At 38.6% G+C, this 24,120-nt stretch overlaps 1 protein-coding gene across 1 annotated transcript; it reads right to left on the bottom strand.

Moving 5' to 3' along the window:
* Positions 1-6,873: 6,873 nt before the first annotated feature.
* On the bottom strand, positions 6,874-24,120 carry gga3b (golgi associated, gamma adaptin ear containing, ARF binding protein 3b). The gene is made up of 17 exons (XM_036566057.1): positions 24,023-24,120; positions 21,937-22,021; positions 21,683-21,758; positions 21,499-21,597; positions 21,215-21,338; positions 20,025-20,128; positions 18,444-18,524; positions 18,004-18,141; positions 17,088-17,169; positions 15,556-15,672; positions 14,416-14,673; positions 14,130-14,203; positions 13,211-13,362; positions 12,000-12,283; positions 11,004-11,173; positions 10,093-10,203; positions 6,874-8,581 (listed from the first exon to the last, which is right to left on the bottom strand). The coding sequence occupies exons 1-17, from the start codon at positions 24,060-24,062 to the stop codon at positions 8,471-8,473; spliced, it is 2,106 nt and encodes a 701-aa protein (XP_036421950.1). The 5' UTR covers positions 24,063-24,120; the 3' UTR covers positions 6,874-8,470.

The following is a 24,120-nucleotide window of genomic DNA, read 5'->3' as shown; positions in this document are numbered from 1 at the left end:
TCTTAAGCTTCCTAGTCGTTCATTTGAATGTGAAGTGATTCTATCCTTATTAAAAAACAAATCTGGTTCATAGAAAATAATAATAATAGAGAATTACGAGACATTGGGCCTATTCTGGAAAACAAATACATTAACCTAATTTGAGTGTTAACCTTTTCTTCTTATAATGTGGATCATTATTGTTAGCTTTATAAAAATGGTTTAAAAACGTTTTAGAATTTACTTAAAGTGATTGGTAAAAAATCAGATTTACACATTTTTTCTTTTTTGGCAATGAGCCAAGACATGTTTGATGTCTAAAGCTTGCTTCTTTAGTTTTGCACTGGAGCTATGAGGCTAATGTAGGTAAAAAGCAATGGAATCATATTCGCCATAAGTTAGCATTGTGCTAACTGCTTGCCAAATGCTGCGCTCAAGTGGAGTCAGTTGTCCTACTTGTAAATTGCACTCATAACAAATAAAAAGTGGCAAACTCAGGATTTAAGACGATACACCATTGTCTAGATGATACAACCTTTCCACTATTCTGTCTGTGCAAAACAGTAAACTTGGCGATGAGTGTGAAAAAGTAGATCTGATGCGCTTCTATGTGATTTGTGTGCTTTTTAATATAACAAAGAAAAAGCAGAATATTTATTCTCTGACCCTCCAAGTCGTATTTACTAGTTCACCATCTGGTACCACCTTATGAGGAGCACGTGAATGCAGCATGTCATCATATATTTGGCTAAAACTATGTCAAGAAATCTCAAATAGACTTGCTTATGTGGTTTCTGACAATATATGACGTATTACCTGTAAGAATGTAGAAACATATACTGTAAAAATGGTATCTTGGCAAGACAGTCATCTTAAATTTCACCTCAGTGTCAGTGCTGGACTGAGAATAGTCCACCAACCAAAAATATCCAGCCAACAGTGTCCTGTGGGCAGCGTTCTGTGACCACTAACACACCACCACCACGTCAGTGTTACTGCAGTGCTGAGAATGATCCACCACCCAAATAGTACCTGCTCTGTGAGGGTCCATGGGGGTCCTGACCACTGAAGAACAGGGTAAAAGGGGGCTAACAAAGTATGCAAAGTATATCAACTACATTTGAGATAAGGGGGAAACTGGGGACTGTGCAGAACTGATTTTAAGCCAAACCACTGCTTTAATATGGTAGATACACACAACATACATACATAAACAGAAGGCTGTGCTGAGCAGTTGTCTTGTGAAAGAAACCCGACTGCACTCCTGTTTGCGTTAGAGAGACACTTTAATTCTGCATGCAGCTGAACAGATTGCACTTATGGACCATATACTGTACAAGCTTAAAACTCTCACATGACACAAGCACATACAGGACATACATACATTATTCTGTACATTACTAACTTTTCTGCCCTCCTCACAAACACTGCACCAGTAGTTTTAATTCATGGTCCTGATGGACTTCTGCGCTGCACAGTTTAGTGTTTTCCCAGCTGCAACATTCATTCGGTAACTCTCAGAAGTCAGTTATTGCCAGTGATGTAATAAGCAGGTTGATTGTAATTTTTTACTAATTATTTTTCACTCATAATTAGTCTGTCTGACGTGAGGATTCTAAACTTTCAGTGTATTTAACATTTGTGTTGATATGTAGAACAGAAGATACTTTTTTATGATTTGTCAACAGAAATTAGTACCGTGCAAAAGTCAGAAACCACCCTTCATTTATATAATATCCAGTAAAACAGCCATTAAGAACTAGTTATTCATTTATTCATCAGAGAAAAAAGTAGAAAACATTCAGTGTTCAGTGTGTCTGCTCTGTTTCTATTACAGCTTCCATTCTTTTCAGCAGATGTGCTTTTTTCCTCAGTACTGACTTCTTGACAGCTAAACATCCTTTCAGACTCATAGTGTTGAGTTGTCTTCTCACAGTGGAAGGATGGACAGAAACACCTGTGGATTTTTTCAGATCTGAAGTAAGAGTGGAGCTTGATTTTCTCCTCTCTCTCAAAGATGAAAGGATTAGAGCCCCCTCTCTATTCATTCTCATGATTTTCTTCTAACTGTTAACTGTTATCTATTTGTGATGCCTCTATAGTGAACTGGCAGCGAAAGAATACTGTGGGTCTTTTCCACTGTGAGATTTCCTAAATTACTTTTTTCTGCTGTTTTCTTCGGTTCGATTTGAGCTGCTGCCCCAAGTCCCAGCCAAAACTCCCAGCAAGTGAGTTATTTATGCTTTGTTTATGGTGCTTGTTATGAAGGTTTATTACACTGTTGTTAACACTATAGCTAGATGCTGCTTCCTTCTTGTGTTAGCCACCTGCAGGGGCTCAAACACGTAGGGCTGAACCACACTGATTGGCGGTGTTGCGGGTTCTTTACACTGCTAGGGAGACGCTACTGGTTAAGGGTGGTCTCTGAGTTCCCAGTACTGCACTTCTCAGCACAGAAAGAATGTAATGTAAATGTAATTAATTACATAACAAACTGGATCTACATAATTAATTGGGTCATTTAATTTAATTGGTATAGGGAAGCAAGCAAACTCTAGACTTTTAAGAGCAGAAGGTTCATTTCTGAAGTGGGAAAACACTAAAACTGGAGCCAGATCGTCTTCATGAATGGCTTGACGGAGGCATGAATTCAAGTTAAGGAAGAGAAACAAGGAAAAAAACTAAAAAAGATGAGGGAAAGAACCAGTTTGCATTCTCTCATTCAGCATGGAAGCGACAAACAGAATGTTTTCATTTTCTCTTTAAAGAGGAACTTCACAAATTTTTCAAAACTTCTAAATAATTCAGTTAAAATGTAAGCAAAGTCATTAAGACATTTTATTAAGCTTTGATGTGAAATGGTCACTGTATAGAAATGTACAATGTGCATAGGAACCAGGGGTCATGATGTGAACATGAACATGAACATAAACAGAACTGTTGTCTTTACTATTCAAAATGTTCAGTGAACCTACACGTCTACAGAGTTGATGATGGTAAAATAGTGGTAAATCTGGAAAACTTTTCTTTGGGGACAACTTTGCTTTACAATGCCCTGCACATACCTCTCCACCATGAACGTCTGTATCTCAAGCATCAGGCACCGTATTTATAATTATTTCATGTGATAACTTTCTCTGAGGGACCTTTTCAACTTTTCAGACATCTGGTTCTTATCACCTCCACTGTACTGACACACTAAGTTTCTCTACAATGAAGCATTTCACTCTAAATGACTTTGTTTACCTCTTAATGATGTAATTATGCGGGAACGTTGAAAAATCGGTGGAATTCCTCTTTAATTACAATTTCTTTTAAAACACTCACCTCTTGCTGATTAGTAAGACTGTAAGATAGATTCAAACATCACACTTACAGTTCCAGCTGCACACACACACACACACACACACACACACACACACACACACACACACACACACACAGAACCCTACTTTTTTGCTTGCATAGTACAATCATACCTGTTATAAAGCAGTTTCAGTTGCTGCGTTACACAAACTCGTCTTGCTTTGCTGTTTGTTGGGGCTTGTTTTTTTGTTTTCTAAATCAGAGTAGTCCATCCAGCCATAACGGGTATGATAAATTTGATACAGTGTCGACATACTGAAAACGTTTCTGTATTTTGTGGAAAGCACTGTATATGATCAAAACTAGTCATCTGGGTGTATCCTATCAAAGTAAGGGGGCAGGGTTTATGCTATACTCACATGCTCTAATAGGTGGGCTTTTCTCTGAATTAATTTATAGATAGGGGTAACATTTTAGGGCTTCCCTATCAAAAATTTAATCAAACACTATTGAAAAATCGCACTGAACCCACACTGACTGAATTTTCTAGTGGCAGTCTAAGGCCTAGGAAACAAGACAAGTCAATCCCCTGTTCTATGTACTGATACAGTGTTTAAAATTGTGACTAATTCAGTAAGACCAGCATATGGACGTCCTAAAGGGTAGATGGAAAAATAATTTTAAATGCATTCCTGTTCCAGGAATTTCTTTTCTTTCTGCTTGTATAACATACCAAAAAGTGCCAAACAATATTCCTAGCATCACTTGTATAACTTACAAAAATACTGGAATGTTATAGAATGTTATATCAGCTTTGATCAGTTGTAAACTGAACAGTTAGCATAGCCTATGTGAACTAGGTTTAAAACATTACAGAGGGAGCTAACAATTAGCACATCATTCCAGCAGTAACAGATGAGTCAAATCAAAATTATATGAGTCTTATTAAGTCTGACAGTAAGAGATCATGTATGATAGTTACATGTTGTCCTTGATTAATACATTAACTGACATTCTTTTGTATTCATAATTATGTTGCTATCAAATTTATGTTTAAGTATGAGATATTAGAAGTTAACTTTTCACTTTTCAATCACATCTATTATCCTTCATTTTTTTTAATATCAGAGTATTAAATTAACTTTGCAACACATAAAAGCATGGGATGGCATGCTAATTGTTAGCCAGTTAGCTCCCCAGTATTTTTTTCATGAAGGGTAAGGGGGGGTCTACTGCCCTCTTGTGGTCGAAGCTGGCATATCATGCTAATTGTTAGCCACTCAGCTCCTCAGTGATCCCTGCCCCGACCAAAGGGTCAAAGCTGGTGTAACATGCTAAGTGTTAGATTTTTTCACACTGATATATATATATATATATATATTTTGATGTTTTAATGACTGAAATTGTACATAAATAAAGTGGAACTTAGATTCAGGAAAGCACTTTCATTTTTTTCCATCTTACCCTTTAGGACTTCAGTTCCAACATCCCACAAACTGTTATAAATCTTCTTGTTCATTTTACAGACATTGTCCTTTCCGACACTGCACTTCTGCAAAAGCAAATAATTAAATTATTCGAACTTTCTTTTGTCAGAGTTAGCATCCACCTTTCACGTAACACACCATTCAAAACAAGTCTGTAATCATGTTTAAATGATATGTAGCAAAGCTAATTTGTACTAGGGTAAAATCACTCGCTCTAGCTTGTTCTTTATAAACTCGCTTCTATAATCTGTAAATATCACATAGTAGTGTGATATAAATACTTGTAACCTTACGTAAACTTAAGAGGTTAACTTTCATCCTGACAAGCAGTCATACTCAAAAGAATCACACTTAAAAACTAAAAAAAAAAGAAAGAAAAAAAAAGTGTTCTGTCAGCAGCAATGAATGTATTGCACTATTCATCAAAAAAATAAAAGATGGTCCACCTGAAAGTAAACATGTAAAACTAAAAGTATAATTGAACACCAGATAAAAATGTAATATCTTGCTGCTTTGAATTTGCTCGTTTCTAAGCACACACAGGGTCTTATTTGTAAACAGTCCTGGCAACTTCTACATTCTTATAAAGACTTAAAGCAATCTCAGCAAAAAAAATCTAATTTACAATTCTACCCTTAAGCCAAGCGTAACCGATTCAGTCAATTCATGTTTGTTTCTTTAGTTTTGCAGTGGAGCTGAGGCTAATATAGCTAACAAGTAATGGGAGCTTACAGCCACCAATTAACATAATGCTAACTGCATGCCTAAAATCATCAGACATCATCCACAAAAGTCTTGCTTATGTAGAAAACAAACTTTCACCCATTTTTATAGATATCAGTACATCATACAGTGTCAAAAACCTCATAAGGAAGTCTATCTGAGATCACTTCGGCACTATTCGAAGCAAGCATGTGATATCTTAGGCATGCAGTTTGCACAGTGCCCACTGGAGACTATTGGTGTAGCTTCCATTACTTCTTAGCCACAAAAGCTTCATAGCTCCAGTGCAAAACCTCAGACAAACATGTCTTGGCTGGTCTACATTTGGGGTCAGGGGGAAATTAAGTAAACTTGATTTTGCGCCACACTATCGCTTTAATGGTCGAGGATCTAAGGTGATGAAGTCTCCTCTCTAGTGCAGCTTTAATGCTCGTTTTTAAACGTTTAAGAATACCTCGTACTGTCTTCACCATTAGCATCTGATGGTGGCTTTTGGCCCACAGGAAGCGTCAAGCTAAATGGAAATGGCTAGAAGGAAAATCAAATGCATTGATTTTGCAATGTTAGAATTAATTATAATCGATTATAATAATATCAAATAAAGTATGCACTAATCTGTTGACCAAAATAAAATTCTCAAAGTTACAAATCTTTTTTTTTTTTTTAATCTAGGATCTGTCTCACAAGGCACGATCAACTTGCACATGATTCCTAAAAAAACCTAATGAATGAAACCTCTGTTAACTCGTTTTATGAAGGCAGTTAACAGCTTTCTCTGTTAGGTTTAGGTACTTAGGCTGTGATTCGTACTTGCACGCATGCACAGGAAAGCATGAATTTATGGCAAACCACCAGTCGTGTGAAAGATGAGGAGCTGAGTGGCTTGTTTCTCAAAGAAGGAAAAAGAAATATCATACAACATGAATATGTAGAAAGTACAGCATTTATAACAGTAGACGGCAACACTGTTGCCATTGTTACCGTGTTGATCTTTACTGGAGTATAATGTGCTTTATATTCTTGACAACTATGTAGTATGATTTGTTTCCTTCTCTAAAGACTACCTCACAAAAAAACCTGATTGGTCAAAAGCTCAGCTCTGATTGGCCCAAGAGGTGTTTGTTATACAAAATCCAAATGGAACATGCCCTTGAACAGGTTAGGTATGCAGCGCAAGTTGACCGTGGTGACGTATCATGGGGAAAAGTGAACCACTGTTGTGAGAGAGAAAATCCAGGGTTAAATTGAACTAAGCTTAAAGTCAGCTGGCTAAGCAAGCCATCTTGCTTCAAGCCAGTTCAACTTAGACAAGGTTCCTGACTAAGTTTCAGCTTCACTAAACTTAACAAATGAAACCGCAGTTAAATCATTTGACGACTGCGGTTAACAACTTGTTTGTGTGCACAGGATGGTGTGATGTTTATGTGGAACAGCTAATCGCATGAAATGTGGCTTATTTCTAAAAAAGGGAAGAAGAAATCTACATAAATATTAAGAAAGTAAAGCATTTATAATGGTCGAAAAGCAAAGCTGTGGACATTGCCATTGTGTTAGTGCTATGCTTGAGTAATAATTGCCTCATATTCTAGTGCGATTTGCTTCCTCAGCTTAAGATTGATATTCTTCACAAGATTGTTGCCCCAAACATCATAAAGAAAGAAAAAAGGCAAGCAAGAAGAACCGAAGGGGTCCAACTCCATTGGAAGGCTGTCCCTGATTGGTCAGAAGGTCAGCCTGATTTGCAGAAAGAGCCGTTTATGATCTGCCATCCTAAACTTAATCTGCACTGGAGTAGGTTAGATGTAAACAAGAAATCCTGCTTTATGAGACGGACCCTAGGCAATTTTTACTCAAATAAGGAGTCATTACTCCAATAATTACTCCAATAAGGAGTCATTATTAACGCATTAAGCAATTATTATTATTACTCCAATAAGCACTAACTCAGTGACAGTGGCGACAGCATTGCTTTTTACCTCTGTAAATGCTTTACATGCTGCATATTTATGTTGTATTTCTTTTCCTCCCTGGAATTCCTCCGTCATGTTTCATGCAATTGGCTATTTGCCATAAACGTTATGCTTTCCTGTGCACGCACATTAACCTTATTAATTATAATTAATTATAACCCTGTTGAGTAGCTAAACCTTGTTTAGAAAAAAGCTGTTCATCGCCATTGTAAAATGAGTTAACTACAGCTGCATTTGTTAGATTTTGTGAAGCTGAAACTTAATCTGTTACCCTGTCTAAACTGAACATGCTTTGTGAGACAGAACCCAGGCTTTTTTTAATACTTTCTAAATAACTGCTTTAGTCCCATTTGTATATTAAGTATTTTTGAAAAATGATGCTGAATTTAATCAAATGATGTAAAATTTCAAATTTCATGATGCACTGAATCATTTCCTTAACAATTATAATCCAATCGTTGTGAGGTCAGTGACTTTACGCCCCTAGAAACAACAGCCACAGCCGCATCGAAGCACAATACACAAATCTGGCTTTGCTCTATAAACTCTGACAGAGAGAGAGAGAGACCGACCAGTAGCAGCACATGGTTATTTCCAGTGTAACTGAGTCTGTTGCACACTGCGATTGATGAGTTGCATTAAACAGCAGTCAGTTCATATCTGCAGTCAGCAGGAAACCTCTCGTTGTTTGTGCAGAGACTCCAGCCAGCCCCTGCAGTTGTGAGGGCCATGTGAGGCTTTGGATTAGCATTAGCATTTTAGCACAGAGCGATGGGAAGTAGAAGTACTGGGCTTAATCTGATCACCGATAATACTTGTCATATAATTCACAGCTTTAATAAGATAATAAAGAACAAATAAATAAAGACGTTTTATGGTTGGCCTGGTAGAGAGATTGGAGCAACACATCGTCTCTCGTCTCACCTCTGGCGGAGCGCGTGTGTTTTGTGTATGTATGGTTCTGGTTTTGGTTCTGGTTCTGCAGTAGCAGATGCTGTTTTGGATCTAGAGGTTTCCCCATCTTTCAGCTGGAGGGAACTGGTCCACCTCTCCAACTTCACAATACTGCCTCTCCCCCAGCAGGAACATCAGCTTATAACGCAAACGCACCTTCTCCTGAAACACACATGCACAGAGGTCAACCCGGTCATACTGCTGGAGAGTTTACAATAACATCACAATAAGAATACCATCAATACCTCGATACCTAAATACATATATGCGTACCCTATTTATGAGAACCTTCCAATAATGTCATAATAAATGTGCAGTCAGTTTTACTTTAACAGGGAATTCCACCGTTCAGAATTTCTGTACAATTCATTCATTGAGATTCATTCAGAGTGGTTTCATGTGAAACAGATCACTCTAGAGCAACTAATTCGTATTTATTTTACTGGTGATGGGAACAAGGGGTCTCCTGCGCAAATAAAGCCATTTTATATATGATCTAAAATGATCATTAAACCTACATGCATCTTCTAAGTTTTTATATGTAATGTTGATTTTGGTTAAGTAGAGCTAAATCTGAAAAAAATGTTTTCTATGGGAACTGCACCCTGCTTGCCATCATGAATGGCTTTTAAAAATACATTTTAGGCCAAAATTTTCTTTCAATCCTATCATAAAACAAAGTCTCAGACAGGCAGCATATTAATTACCGTTTCTTGTACTAACTTCCTGTGAGGTACATCAAAGAGGCTTCATGCTTCTGGTTCCTGATCACCACCACTGTAAACAATTCTGACTCTTTAGGTTAAGACTTCAATGACTTAAAGCTGCATTATGTAATTTTTCGTTAAAGCTGAAAGATGTAGAATCACTGAGTCAGGATTAAAAAAAAAAAAAACACGGTGCTGTGAGTCATCCCGTAAAGTCTAAAATAATCATTTAAAAGTCAGAGGCAGGTCGGATTTTGCAGGAGTTTTTCGGAGTATGTCATACGTCTTTACTTATTAACGTCACACTCACAAGCTCCAACAAGAAAGTCCAGCTTGATGTTTAGGTCTCAAAGGCAAAATTAACATTATACTGATCAAGATATGGTGACAAAAGTAGATAAATCTCTTACATCCTCGTAAGAATACTATTCAAATGCGCTCCCAATAATCAGATTCATCTGCTCTGCGGTGGTCCAAATCACAACAAATGTTACAGAATATTCTTCCACATTTTCACAAAATTTACATAGTGTAGCTTTAATCATTTTGATGAACACATTTTGAAGATCGAATCTATGCAATTAGTTTGTAGTGAGAATGAAGTCTAGAGTGTACATTGCTATAACCTTTTAGATTGTATTTTTTTAAGATTGTGTCTGAGTGTATGTGCAAATGTGTATCTGCGTGTTGAGGCCTTACCGATTAATTTTATGGGGGCTAAATATTCAGATGAAAATTTACAACTTTAATTTTGTACTCCCGTAGTTTTAGTTAAGCAGTGCTTTACTGACTGATATGATTTCCAGATCAGAATTGTCACATTTCATATACTCTAATAAACTGCAGAAAGCCACAAACTTCATTAATGTAAATGTTGTAGTCCTGGGAGTGTTATCGGCCAACTGATATATCGGGTGGACTCTAGTGTGTGCATATGTTTGTGTGTACAAGATGACTGTAGCACACCTTCAGTGGGTTAGCCAGCAGCATGACTTGTGTGATGGAGGAAGGGGGCAGGACGGGGTTAAAGGGCGCAAGCTCTGTTCCCGTTGGAGACTGAAGCTTCACCTTCATAGACTGAAAGAGAGGCAGAGAAAAAGAGGCAAAAATAAAGAAGTAAAAATTCATGGGCAGTCTTTGTGTAAAACCTTAAAAAGTATACAGTGTGTTTCACAGATTCATTACGTTTTGTAGAGCAACGCTGCAAATTCGTTTTAGTCTCTGTGTCTGTGTGTGTTCGTTTGTTTTCATACATTTTCAGGACATTCTACAAAACCAGAGAAAAACAGCGCCAAACCTACATGACCAAGAAAACAGTCCTAACTTTGTTAAGTGCTTTTTTACAAAAGCTCCACATTTCCTGAAAGAGCTAAACCATTTCTTTGTGGTCACTGATGTGTGCATACATATGAGCCATACATGTTCACACATTTTTCACACCTGCTCATCTAATATTTTTGAAATCAAGGGTATTAATAGGTAGTTTGTCCTACTTTGCTGCAGTGACAGTCTCTACTCTTCTGGGAAGGCTTTACACCAGATGTTGGAACATTGCTGTGAAAATTTGTTTGCATTCAGTCACAACAGCATTAGTGAGGTCAGGTAATGCTGTTGGATGATTAGTTCTGGGTCATGAACGCTTTAACTCATCCCAAAGATATTGAATGGAGCTCCATCACTCCAGAGAATGCAGTTCCACTGTTTCACAGCCCAATGTTGGGGGGCTTTATACCCCTCTAGCTGACACTTGGCAATGGGCATGGTGACCCCAAGAGTGTCCCACTCTATTGGCAATGCTTTTCTACGGAGCTTATTCATATATATATATATATAAATTTGTGTGTGTGTGTGTGTGTGTGTGTGTGTGTGTGTGTTACCTTTGGCACGGCTGCCTGTAGCATTATGTTCTGCACAGGTAATGGGGCCGTGTTGAGCATGGACACCACAATGACCAAAACATCAGGTCTGCCGGGGGGACAGTCAGTGGCAAAGTGCAGCAGAACACGAACTCCATCTTTATCATAGGCCGTCACAGGTAGCGCTTTACCTGAGGACATTATGTCAATATGTCTATTTCAATTTTATATATGTCTATAAAAACTAATGTCACTTCTGTAATGGAGCCTGTGATCCCACAATTAAACAATGTCTGAAGGTTTCTGCTTTAGCTTTGCACTGAAGCAACACGGCTAACAAGTAATGGAAGCTTATATTCTACCAAACTGCATACATAATTCATCACACACTTGTGTTGAGTTGTTCAAAAGGAATTTCTACCAATCTTTCAAAATTTCTGCATCCTTCAATCCTTAAGATGTAAACTTTCAAATTATTTAAAGTGTTTTGATGGTCAGTGGTTCATTGTAAAGAAACTCACTGACTCAGTTTTTTTTACAGTGGTGGTAAGAGGAACTAGGGGGTCTCAATGTCTACAACTGAAATGTAGCAATTTTATCTACTATCCAAAAAGACGAGTGAAACCACACGTCTGAGTTTTTATATGTGATGTTGAAAACAGTAAAATAGTGATGGATAGCTTTTAGTTGCATTAAATGCTTGAGATGTCTGGTTCCTATGACCCCCATTGTCAACAAACTCTGACATGGTAGATTTACATCAAACTCGTTTATATTTTTACATATGCAGAATTTAAAAAAAGGTAGAAATTCCCATTTAGTAACGTCAAATAGCATTGCTTATGAGTTTTCTGACATTCTATGACATACTATAATGTTTAAAATGGACAAAAAAGCAGTAGATGCAGCCAGCTTGAAGTCTGAACTTTGTCCATTCCTTTCCTAACTATCACTTTAAAAGTATGTAACAACACACTACACCAATACTGCAGACTGCATGTATATGTGCACACTCACTGGGCCGGATGGAGTCCAGTGGGACATGGACATTGGATAGTGATGGCTCCAGGCCACGGACAGGGCTTCCCTGCAGAGAGTGCAAGGGTGAAAGGGGCGGGCGGAACAGAGGACTGCCTGGTGCAGAGTGTCCGGCCTGGGCCTGGGCTCGGGACAGTGCGGGAGAGCCTGGCACTGGAGAGCTGATGAACGGGTTAGAGGAGGAGAGCGGGGCAGGCATGGAGCCAATAGCAGCGCCAGGGAAACCAAAACTACCACCAGCAATGCCACTCTGACTAGAAACGCTGAACACAAAGAAACAGAGACAGTCAGCTTAACTTATATTCTTTCTTACATCATGCCCTATATTAAGCTAATGTGCCTTTCTTTTTGTTAGCTGTGTAGCCTTTAGCATGCTAACTAGCAGGCTAGGAGAGAAAAGTGATGAAGCTGTATTTGCAGTCATGTATAACATATGGTGAAGTTTGTAAATGAAAGCACAGCAAATCAAATGTCATGGTTTTGAAATGCTAAGAATTATTACACCCTTCACTTGAGCTAATAAAGTAATGGAAGGGCCCTTAAGATGGCATCAGGGATTCCTCTGAGGGGAAATGAAGAGGTCAAGTGGACGAGGGCTTGTTAAAACAGGTACTGAAACGAGCGGTTAGACTCTATGGGTTCATCCTAGAGACTTGTTTTTAAAGCCCGTGAATGGGAAAGCAGAACAGATTCTTTACCATGACATTTTAAGAGTGAAATACAGTATCATGGAGGGTCTCTGAGCTAGCTGAACATTTCTCTTGATGACAGCTGGGTGTGGTGGGAGGAAGAGGAGGAGGTGAAACATATGATTGGTTAACCACATAAACCACATAAATCTGTCTGCAGAGGAGTCAAATCATGTGCATGTCCTCATCAACAACAATAAAATCAATTTTATCAATTCCAGCATGTGGAATCAGCAGAAGTCATTACTTTTTGATGGAAGACTACAAGAAGACAAGAATTATTTATGTGTGTGGGCTTTAATTGTTAAGAGCTTTCCATCACTGTCCTACTCATTTAAGTGTTTTAGCACTAATGCGCAGGACAGGGGGCATTCAGGACCAGAGTTGTGGAGCCAAGGATGTTCTCACTATTTTATGCCTAAATCTATAGCTTTAGACAGTGTGAAATACAGTATACAAGACAACAGAACACAATCCAAAAAGCTACAGTGACTGGCTCACCCTTTCACCTCCCCGAAGTGCATCATGGAAAGGTCCTGCAGCCCCTGGCTGACTGTGGAGGGGTTTGCGGTGTGTGTTGTTGTGTGTGCTGGAGGGAACGCAGCACTTGGTGCTGCTACACCAGCAAACAGGTCCAGCCCAGGATCAGAAGCCTGGCAAAGAAAGGAGTGATGACTGCCATTTCAGAAGAAAACATATCAGTGAGATAAAATGCCAGAGTGAGAAGAAATACTGAGTCTATTTAAAAATAACGGTGTGAGGAGGTGCTGTTTGTAAATGGATGTCTATTAGATGATTTTCTTTCCATGATGAGATGCACTCACTGGCCACTTACACTTACCCAGTATTCACACTCATTGTTGATTGTCTGATTATCAAACAGTGCAATCAAATATTAGCAAACCTGTATGTTGTAGGTATAGTTCTGTGAAGAATCAAAATTTTCCCCATTTTTTTCTTTAGGCCCAATGTTGCAAGTCAGTTTGCTTTAGATACATCTTGAAACCACCCATAGAAAGAGCAAACTTCTAGTGAGTTGTATTTTTTTTTTTTTTTTTTTACATATTTTTCCCCCTGAAATGCAACATTAGCCTGGTAAAGTATGGACATGTGTACCAGACAGGAGTAAAATTATCAGAACATTCAGAATTCGGTGGAAAACAGTAGGTAATGCGGTGTAATTTTCTCAGGGGAGGAGGGAGAAAAACGTATGTATCCAAATGGAAATAAAGTCTCTGAATAACACCTATAAAAAAGGAAATTACCCTATATTAGGACCCTATGTTAATTTAATCCCACTCAAATCTGCCTCTAATTTGATATTTTTTAGAATACTGGAGACTGGGTCAAAGCACTGATGTGATGCTTTCAGTGGGGTTTGTGGACGTTTCTGAGGTTCATGCAGATGAACATGAAGAACCTGTAAGGATGTCCACTGGTTTGATACTTCATCTAGCTTGGGTCTGCTGGGCACTGGAGGAGGATCATTCAAGCCTGACAACACAAAGAACAGCACATATTAATAACAAATATTTATTAACAGTACAGGACTGAAAACACAGAAGTGTTTATGTGTGTACATAGATCTCAAATAACACATATGCAGAAGAAATTTTCTACATGTACATGTTTAACTGAACAATAAGCAGTAATTACAATCTACACTGGTGTAAGAATCAGTACCAAAAAGAAAAAAAATATATCACCTAAGGACAGAAGCTCATCATCAAGCAGAGAGAGAGCGGCTGAGTGCTCGGAGGCTTTGTGGTTAGGGCTGCTGGTTTGACTACCATGGCCTCCATGACTGCCGGCCACTCGGCGTGGAGGAGGCGGGAGCACAGGAATGTTTGAGGCGAGCGGATTGGTGGAGGAGGTATTGGAGCTTGGAGGGGGCGGAGCTGTTTGAGGAGGAGAGGGTTCATCCAGGCCAGCCAGATCAATCAATGTGCCTGTTGTTTCACATCCTGAGAAAAAATGAGGGAGAGAGAGAGAGAGAGAGAGAGAGAGAGAGTGACCAAGGAAGATTGAGAGCAGAAAGAGAGAAAGACAGTGAGTGAGAGCAGAGAGAGAAAGATAGGGAGAGAGAGATAAAGAGGGAGAGTGATAGGAGTGAGAGTGGAGAAAGAGAGAGGAAGAGTGAGAGCACAAAGAGAAAAGCAAAGTGAGAGAAACAGTAAAAGCAATAAGAAAGAGATCAAAAGAGTGAGAGCAGAAAGAGAGAAAGTGATACAGTGAGAGCAGAAAGAAGAACAAAAGTAAGAGAGATTAAGAGCAGACAGCGGGAAAGAAAGACAGAATGATAGAGAAAGATTGAGAGCAGAAAGAGAAAGACAGGGAAAGAGAGAAGAAGAGAGAGTGAAAGACAAGGAGGGAGAGCGGAGAAAGAGAGACCAAAAGAGTGAGAGCAGAAAGAGAGAACAAGAGAGAGAAAGCAAAAACAAGAGTGAGAGAAAAAGAGTACAAGCAGGACAGCGAGAAAGAAAAAAAAGAGTGAGAGCGGAAAGTGAGAGAGAGAGAAAGAAACACAGGTGAGAAAGATATGACAGCAAGGAAAGAGATAAAGATTGACAGATCAGTGAGAGAAAAAAGAGAAAGTAAAAGTGATAAAGTGGAAAGAGAGAAGTAGAGAGAGAAAAGAAAGTGAAATAAGAGAAAGAGAAAGAAGGAGCAAGAGGGAGTCAGAGAGAGAGACAGAGAGAAACAGAGGAAAGGTTCTTTCAGACTCTCTGTGGACGGTTTGAAGGTCAAAGCCACGATTTTAGACCCAAAAAAACACCGACAGACTATTTTGACTGAAGAGCAGCACAATGTGCATTGTGTGTGTGAGTGTGTGTGTGTGTGTTCACCTTCTCCGGGTGCAGGTTTGTGCTCCTCACTCTCCGTCCCATCACTCTCTCCCTGCACAACCTTCTTGTACAAGCTGATGACTCTTGCCAGGTCATCATTGGCCTGCAGTATATTACCTACAACACAAATGACCAACAATGTCAGCTTGTATGTTTTGCAGCTGTGTGTTGCATTTATTTGTTTACTTTCTAATTTTTACACTACTGTTCAAAAGCCACTTTTTGGAATCACTGTTTTCAGTAACATAAAACCAGTTTAAATATTAAATTACTTTAAGGGCCCATATTGAAACGAAAACCAAATTTTCTTCACTTTTTTAAAATTAAAAAATGTTTGATGTAGTTTGTGCTGTTACAAAATGTACTGTTAACTCAAGTGAGACCAGTGCATAAAATGATTCCAATATGCTAATCATGTGTAACTTCCAGTTCGTTAGTAAGACACTAAGAAGCTGCAAATAAAAATGAAGACATTTTAGATTCCAGAATGATGAATGCAGAGGATTGTAAAATGACTGAGAAAGCTGTACAGCATTCACAAATTAAGTTATAATAAAATTAACATCAAGAATTCATCATATTTCCAAAGTGGAGATGAAATCTCAAGGCAGAAAACATGACAAAAATGAATATAAATAGATAATTACAGTATATTATCATTCTATTCACTTCAAGGTAATAGGTATATTCATAGATAAAGGGCCCATATTTTCCATTTTCTTGTACTGTATCTTTCTCTTTGTTGCCCAGTTATAAAGTCTGTGTAGTTTCATATGAGAAAAATCGTTGCAATTAATTTTATGATCATTTTCCAACCTCTCTTTATCCTTCAGAATTAAACAGGCTGTTTTTGTTTCTGTGCCTTTGAGACCGATATACGTAAATGATGTAATGAGCTCTGTTATAATTGGCTGCCCTGTATTATGCCACATTCAAAAAGCTGTCTAGGCTGTAACATTGCTTAAAGCTTCAGTGTCAGTGGGCAGATCTAAACTGCTATAGGCACAACAGGTGGATATTTGTAAATGGGTTGTTTTCAGTGACATTTGCAGCTTAGTTTACATATATGGACTGTATAGACTGGTGAGTTAACAGTACATTTTGTAACAGCACAAACTACATCAAAAAATTTTTAATTTTAAAAAAGGGAAGAAAATTTGGTTTTCATTTCAATATGGGCCCTTTAAGTAATTTAATATTTAAATCCACACTGCATATGTTATTATTGCATATAAAACAAAAAAAACTGTTAATATAGCAAGTGATTCCAAACTTTTGAACAATGGCGTACTTATGACAATCACACATACACATCATCTAGACCGCTTATCCTTCTGGGTCGCGGTGGGGTGCTGGAGCCCATCCCAGAATCAGAATCACTTTATTGGCCAACTACAATACTGTTCAAAGGTTTGGAATCATGGCCGTAAACAAAGCAGGTTTCAGCTGCTGTGGTTTGAGCGTGTTTACAGATTATAATGTGTTGCTGGTATTCATTATGGTGAATATAAATGCTCAGTCGGCAGTATTACCTAAACTCGTGTCATTGTCCTCTGCTTCTGTGGCCAGTTTGAAAGCTGTGCGTCTCAGCTTATCACACCGGTCATACAGCTCCTACACTCAGAAAGAGAGGCACTGTAAGATGTTATTAGAAAAGACAAACAGTTTGAACTGTTATTAAAAGCAGAGGCAATTTTATGAAGACTGTTATCAAAGGACAGGATCAGAGTCAGGTCTGCCTTTAACTCAGGGTGTAATTAGATGAGACCTGAATGGGGAATTAAGGTTTACACTGAACTGTATTAAACAACAAAGGGTATTGCTTCTTTGGTTTTGTACTTGAACTATAAGGCAAAAGTAGCTAACAAGTAATGGAAGTTCATACCCCAGCTTCTCCTCCAATAAACATCTGACAGACGTACAGACAAATCTGAGGTTTCAAGATGGGCGCTGCTACTGTTTTTAGTGTAATGTAACTTAACATAAATTTTTTGGATATCAGTATTAGTATATACAGTGTCAGAAACAACATAATAACATCTATGTGAGATGACTTAACAGGTTTTGACGTCTTATGTTTTCATTGCTTGTTAGCCACACTGTTTTACATTGCTCAAGGTGTAAAAAAATGGTGTTTTAAGTCAAACAAGTTGATGGGCTGCCTTAAAATTGAGTTACTTCAAAAACTTGAAAAAAAAAGGTGGCAGGGCATGAAGCTTATTCTGATAACTTACTATTCGATGTTCAATTAACTTAACTAAGTTTTAAGGCAGCTTAATAACTGTCTTTTTAACACGTATATCTCATTCTTTACAGTGTGGTGGACTGCATTTAGGGGAGGTGTAAATTTGTGTACATATGTTTTTTTGCCAAAATATCACTTCCAACCAACCACCTCTGGTCACTTCCATTTGCTGCAGGACTGAAACCTCACGCTAATGTTCTCACCTTGATGAGCTCACGGTCAGCATCTGATGACCTGTCTCTGTCATAGTGACTCAGCATTTCTCCCAGCAGTTTCACGTTGTTGTTCACTTCCTCTAGCGTGTTCATGCGCTTGGTCAGTTTCTGCACCCGGGCGTCATCCTGTAAAAGGAAAATAGCCAATCACAGGCCTGGGCTAGCAACAAGGCACACCCCCAGCCAGTCAAATTTCTCTACTTCACTGTATACGATTGTGAAATACGTTTTAGGGCATAGAAAACACTGAACTGTGCAGTATTTGAACCTGAGGACCAGTTTTTTACTCAATCTATTGAAATAACTCCATCTAGTCACTTTACTTAATCTAATTATCTGCAACAAACTACATATATGAATGATTTAACTTTCCCATAGTACATCCCATAATAAATAATGTCTCCAGAATAATGCTTCTCTGGTCTTACCTCCTTCACCATGTTCTTGATGAGTCTGTTGGCCTCCTGCAAATCCTCGGGATTCTTGCTCCGCAGAAGCTCCGCCAACAGCTACTCACACAAAGCAAATTAAAAGGAAATTCCACATTTCTACATAGTTCAGTCACTGAGATGCAAATAAAGTCACTCAAAGTGGCCTGATATGAAATAGTTCACTGTAGAGACTCAAATTTTGTTTACAGTGGTGGTGATAGGAACCTGGGGTAACGATGCTATAACGCAAATATAGCCATTTTATTTACTAGGCAAAATTACTAGTCAACCTACAAGTCTTCTCAGTTTTTCTATGTAATGTTGATGATGGTAAATAGTGATACATCTGAAAAAAATAAGTTTTCTTTGAGGACCATTTTGCCTTATAATACCCTGCATGTACCTCTCCGCCATGACTGGATTTTAAAAATATGTTTTAGCCCAAATCTCAAAACTATCATAAAACAACATCTGAATGACAAAGGCATCAGGCAGTGTATATGTTTAAGCTTTCTGCAAGTGAGCTTTTAGAAGCATTAAACTCTTCAGATGTCTGGTTTCTATCACCACCACTGTGAACAACTCTGACTCCATAAGTTCCTCTAGGTTATCTTGTTATCCTGTAATCTGAACCATTTAATTAGGCAGAAATTTTGAAAAATCGTTAAAATTATTACTACTGCAACTGTTACTACTGTTAGATTCTATGTTTTTGAGCTCATGCAGATATTTTCATACATTTAAATTAGATATATTAGATTTTAGATATATTTAGACTTAGGAAATTAGGTCCCAGGAAGCCTGCTATATTATAATTCTAATAGCCCCACCAACCAGTTTGGAAATCTGCCATTTGTCCTCACATCACAGCCCCTTAAATCCACATTCACTGTTGGATCATCTAGACAGTCTGAGGCATGACTTCACACCTTGCCACAAGGCCTTTGTTAGAGCTGTATACAGCCTGTACTTCTTGCTACACTGACAGAGGACTCTCTCTCACTTCTGCTCCCCACCATTTAAAATATCACAAGTGGCCAGCCTAGGGTTCTCCTTTAGCAGCTATAGCCAGTCAGCAGCCTGTCCATGTTGTCCACCCTCACACACACACATACAAACACATACACACACATACACACACACACACACACTAACAGCAGGCCATGTAGGAGGAGAACAGAGTGAAGGGACACAGTAGGTCCACACTTTATTCAGCACGGGTTCACCCCAACACCACATGTGTAATATAAATATGTAGGGGGTGAACAGTGTGAAGCAAAAATGTGTTATTTAATGTGTTCTTCACAGAAAATGAGCAAAGACCAAGAAATCTGAGGTTGAAATAATAATAAATCACATCATTTAAAATTTCAGGGCACACTGAATCATTTCCTAAAGGCTCACTGTGGAGTCGACTTATTGAGATTTATACCTTATTTAGGTTTTCCTACTGCGGTAATAGCCTTCATAGCCTTTTACTCACTGTATTATTCTTACTATTTTTTATTATTACTATAATATTTTCTGACAATTTCTAACTATATTCTGCACTGAGCTCACATAAACCCAAAAACTCACCTTGCCCATGTCCTCATTGTCAAAGACGGGGTTTTTGGGGCGTGTGGGTGGGGACGGGATCAGAGTTTTGTCTGCTGTCAGCTCCGGGTCTGATGAGATGAGTCCTGCAAAGAGAATTAAGAATCACAATTGTGACACATGTGTAAAGCCCTATTATAAACCTGCATAAAGCCTGTAATTCACTGCTGCAACCAGCATAAATAACGGTGTACTGGCTGTGCAAAAACACGTTTCACTGCCAAGACTGGCTTCTGGTGGACTAACAACTTCAAGGCTGGAGTTTGAGTAGCCCTAGCAATTTTTCAAACAGAAATGTTACATGGACAAACAATGCTATAGTTATAGAATTAGACCTCCAATTGATGAAAAGGGTCATGCTTGACCCTTAGCCACAATTTTCACCAGCGATAACAAATGCATTCTGTGACATTATGTTACTTATTTCTCACTCATAGCTCTTCAAAACAAGTGAAGAAATTCTGCTCTTTAAAAGTACAGATGCTACACTTTTAATCAACACCACATTAGTGTTTATAAATAGAAGAGTATTTTATTATGACTTGAATCAGGCTAATAGAGATGGTAGTGATAATATGATGTCACATCATGTTCTGTGTATTAGCTGCACTACATACGTTTTTTCATTAAAACTGAAAGAAGTAGCATTACTGAGTCAGGAAAAGGAAAGGCACACTAAATATAGTGTGCGTACACTGCCACAAGACCATGAGATACATTACATATTAACATATTACATATTACATATTAACGTCACGCATACAAAGGCTCAAAAATAAGGCCCAGCATGATGTTTATGGCACAAACCACATCTGCTTTCGGTGTCCGAAGCACAACTGATGTTATAAAATGTTACACATTTCCACCAGAGAGGTCTTCAAATCCCCAAATGTTACATAGTGTAGCTTTAATAATTTTAGTAAGCTGATTAAAATAAAATGAATTACTTATCAACTATCACCTGGTGTATTCATGTGTTCATAAGGAATCAATCTGCTTCTGCGGATTCGGCTGAAAGGAGCATTTAGAAAGAACCGTTTCAGTAAAACGAAACAGACTTCCCATATTGCTATCTGGACAGTGCACGCGTAAGATCACACTGTAGCCTGAGAGTGTGGCGTCTGTGAAAGCTGCTGCTGGGGACTATTGAACAAACTGTGTGCTCTAGTTACCTTGTCTCCTCAGTGTTTGGTACGCATCGCTTATTTTGGCCTCGTTGGGGAAGGCTACAGTCCAGCTGTACAGCATTTCAATAATCTTAGTCTTCACGCTCTGTGACACAGTGTCACCCATGTACTGAAATAACCAGAGAGAGAGAGAAAGAGAGAGAGAGAGAGAGAGAGAGAGAGAGAGAGAGAGAGAGAGAGAGGGAGAGAGGGAGAGAGATGAGCAAGTTAAACCCTTTAGCTAAAACAATGCACTACATGAAGTCTAATGCTTTTGAAGATGGACTTACCTTGGGTGAAACAACTTTGATCAGCTCATTTAAAAACCTATATTTGGCTACTTCGTTATGAAACCTTCTCCCACAGTTTTTCATGCATGCTTCTAGCACCTGCAAGAAATAAGGAATATCTCTGATGTTGTCTGCTAACAGAGCAGGTGGGCGCTTGAAAAATGAATGCTATGACATCACTCACTGTTAAAGCTTGAAGTGCCTCCCATTCCTGAGGCGAATGGATTTTGTGAACAAGCAGTCGAACAGCTATCTGTGGACTTTACACAAACAAACATCATCTTTATGTGAAAAAACTACATAACATAAATGGAGACAAAGAGTTATACTGTAATATGTGGACTATACAAACAATAATGGTACTTTCAAATGAAAAAACTAAAACATTAAACAGATATATAAACAAGTTGTGCTGTACTACAGATTATAGATACTCACCCTTCTAGTTCCTTATTAATCTGGTCACAGAACCCAATAATATATTCCCAGTCTTCCTGCCTGTTGGTGGGATGGGTGGCTTTGTCTGAGGAGGACAGTCGTGTTACAACCAAATTAGGGCTGTGCAATGCAATTACTCGTTAACTGTCAACTCAATATGGCCTGTGTAATGCTGATTTACAGGAGGCTACAATATGTAAATGAACCTCTAACCAATTACAAATTTCTGGTCAAAATAATCAAGGCCAACCTAGATTTGCTATGTCACATAAAGTTTTCATAATTGTCTGTTTAATGTAACAGACGGCATATAGCAACTTCAAGAGTAACCAATAAAATGATAAACATATAATATTCTGTTCAAACTGTGAAGTCCTGGAACAAACCTAAATATCTATGCTTTTGATTAAACACCTGCAGCTTAGGACCTGCGCATTTATTCATTCATTCACTTATTCACGCACCCACCCATATATGGACTGATTCACTCGTCCATGAACACAACCATTCACTTATTCACTCAGTCTTTCACTGATCCTCTCACTCACTCACTTACTAATACTCTCAAATACCTGCTGATATATTTCATTTACGTATGAACTCACTAACCCTCACCAACCCACCCCCTCATTCACTAACACATTCACTCCTACCCATTCTCCTACACACTCACTCTTTCACCAACTCACCCACTCACTCGCTCAATCAGTCACTCGTACACTAATTCATGTATTTACTCATTCACTAACTCTCCCACTCACTCATTAACCCACCTACCCATTCACTAACCCACCCAATCACTCATTCATTTCCATCCATTCACTTGCTCAGTCACTTAGTCATTCATACACTGATTAATGTATTCACTCATTCACTAACTCACCCACTCACTCATTCATTTCTTTAACCCATCCACTCACATATTCACTAACCTGCTCGTTCACTCATTCACTAACCCACCCATTCATTTCTTTTCATCCATTTACTTGCTCAATGTCATTCAGTCAGTCATACATTGATTATTCACTCATTCACTAACGCACCCACTCATTGTTTCATTAACCCATCCACTCACCTGCTCATTCACTCATTCACTAAACCATCCACTCACTCATTCATTTTCATCCATTCACTTGCTCAGTCACTCATACATTGATTAATGTAATCACTCATTCACTAACTCTCCCACTCACTCGCATGTTCATTAACCCATCCACTCACCCGCTCACTCACTCATTCACTAACCCAGCCGCTCACTCATCCATCTTCATCCATTCACTTGCCCACTATCACCCAGTCACACATACATATTCACTAACCCACCTGCTCACCCGCTCACTCATTCATTTTCACCATTCACTTGCTTATTCTTGCACTCAGCTTTCCTCACTGAAAAATGTATTCACTCATTCACTCACTCTCTCATTTACTGATGAATTCACACATAAATATTGTGATAAATTAATCCACTTACTCAATGATTTATTAACTCAATTCTTCACTCATTCACTCATTAATACACCTACTCACTCTCATTAATGTATTCACTCACTCTCCCACCCACCTACTTACTTACATTCACATTTACTCACTCATTAATTCCTCTATTCACCCGTTCATTCAACTCATTATACACAATCAAGCAAAAACCCGCAGACTGCCAGCTCGGATCAGCAGCGGCAGATTCGATATGCATCAGTCAAACCCTCCCACACCCTTTCAGAGCATTCAGACTGAGAAACAGAGCAGCATCAGCACCAATAACACACTGAAAAGCCTCACAGACATAAACAAACCAATGACAACCACAAAGCGAAACACAGAAACTGAATAAATCAGAGGAAAAACAAAGACAGAACCACCCTGATTCTCCACTGCCCTTCAGTGCTTAGAGATACTGAAACTGATTAACGTTCAGTCATCAGGCTTTCAGCCCTCAGCGCCCACAAATAACGCGCTGTGTTCGCCCAGCAGCGCTGCTGTCTGCCCGCTGCCCTCAGTCATTCTGCATTAATATGACATATAATTCATAAAGTCTTCATTCTCAGTGCAAATAAATAAACATGAGTGTTTTGTATTCACTTACTGAGCCATGATTCCAGCGACTCCCCTTCCTGGTACGCCATACTGCATCATCGCGAGATAAAGGAATTAAAACGAGAATTCAGGCGGCGCTAGAAAATA

This window comes from Colossoma macropomum, unplaced genomic scaffold, assembly GCF_904425465.1.
Source record: "Colossoma macropomum unplaced genomic scaffold, Colossoma_macropomum, whole genome shotgun sequence".
Taxonomy (NCBI): domain Eukaryota; kingdom Metazoa; phylum Chordata; class Actinopteri; order Characiformes; family Serrasalmidae; genus Colossoma; species Colossoma macropomum.
Note: the sequence above shows the minus strand (reverse complement) of the source record. Positions and strands in the feature narration are given on the sequence as shown.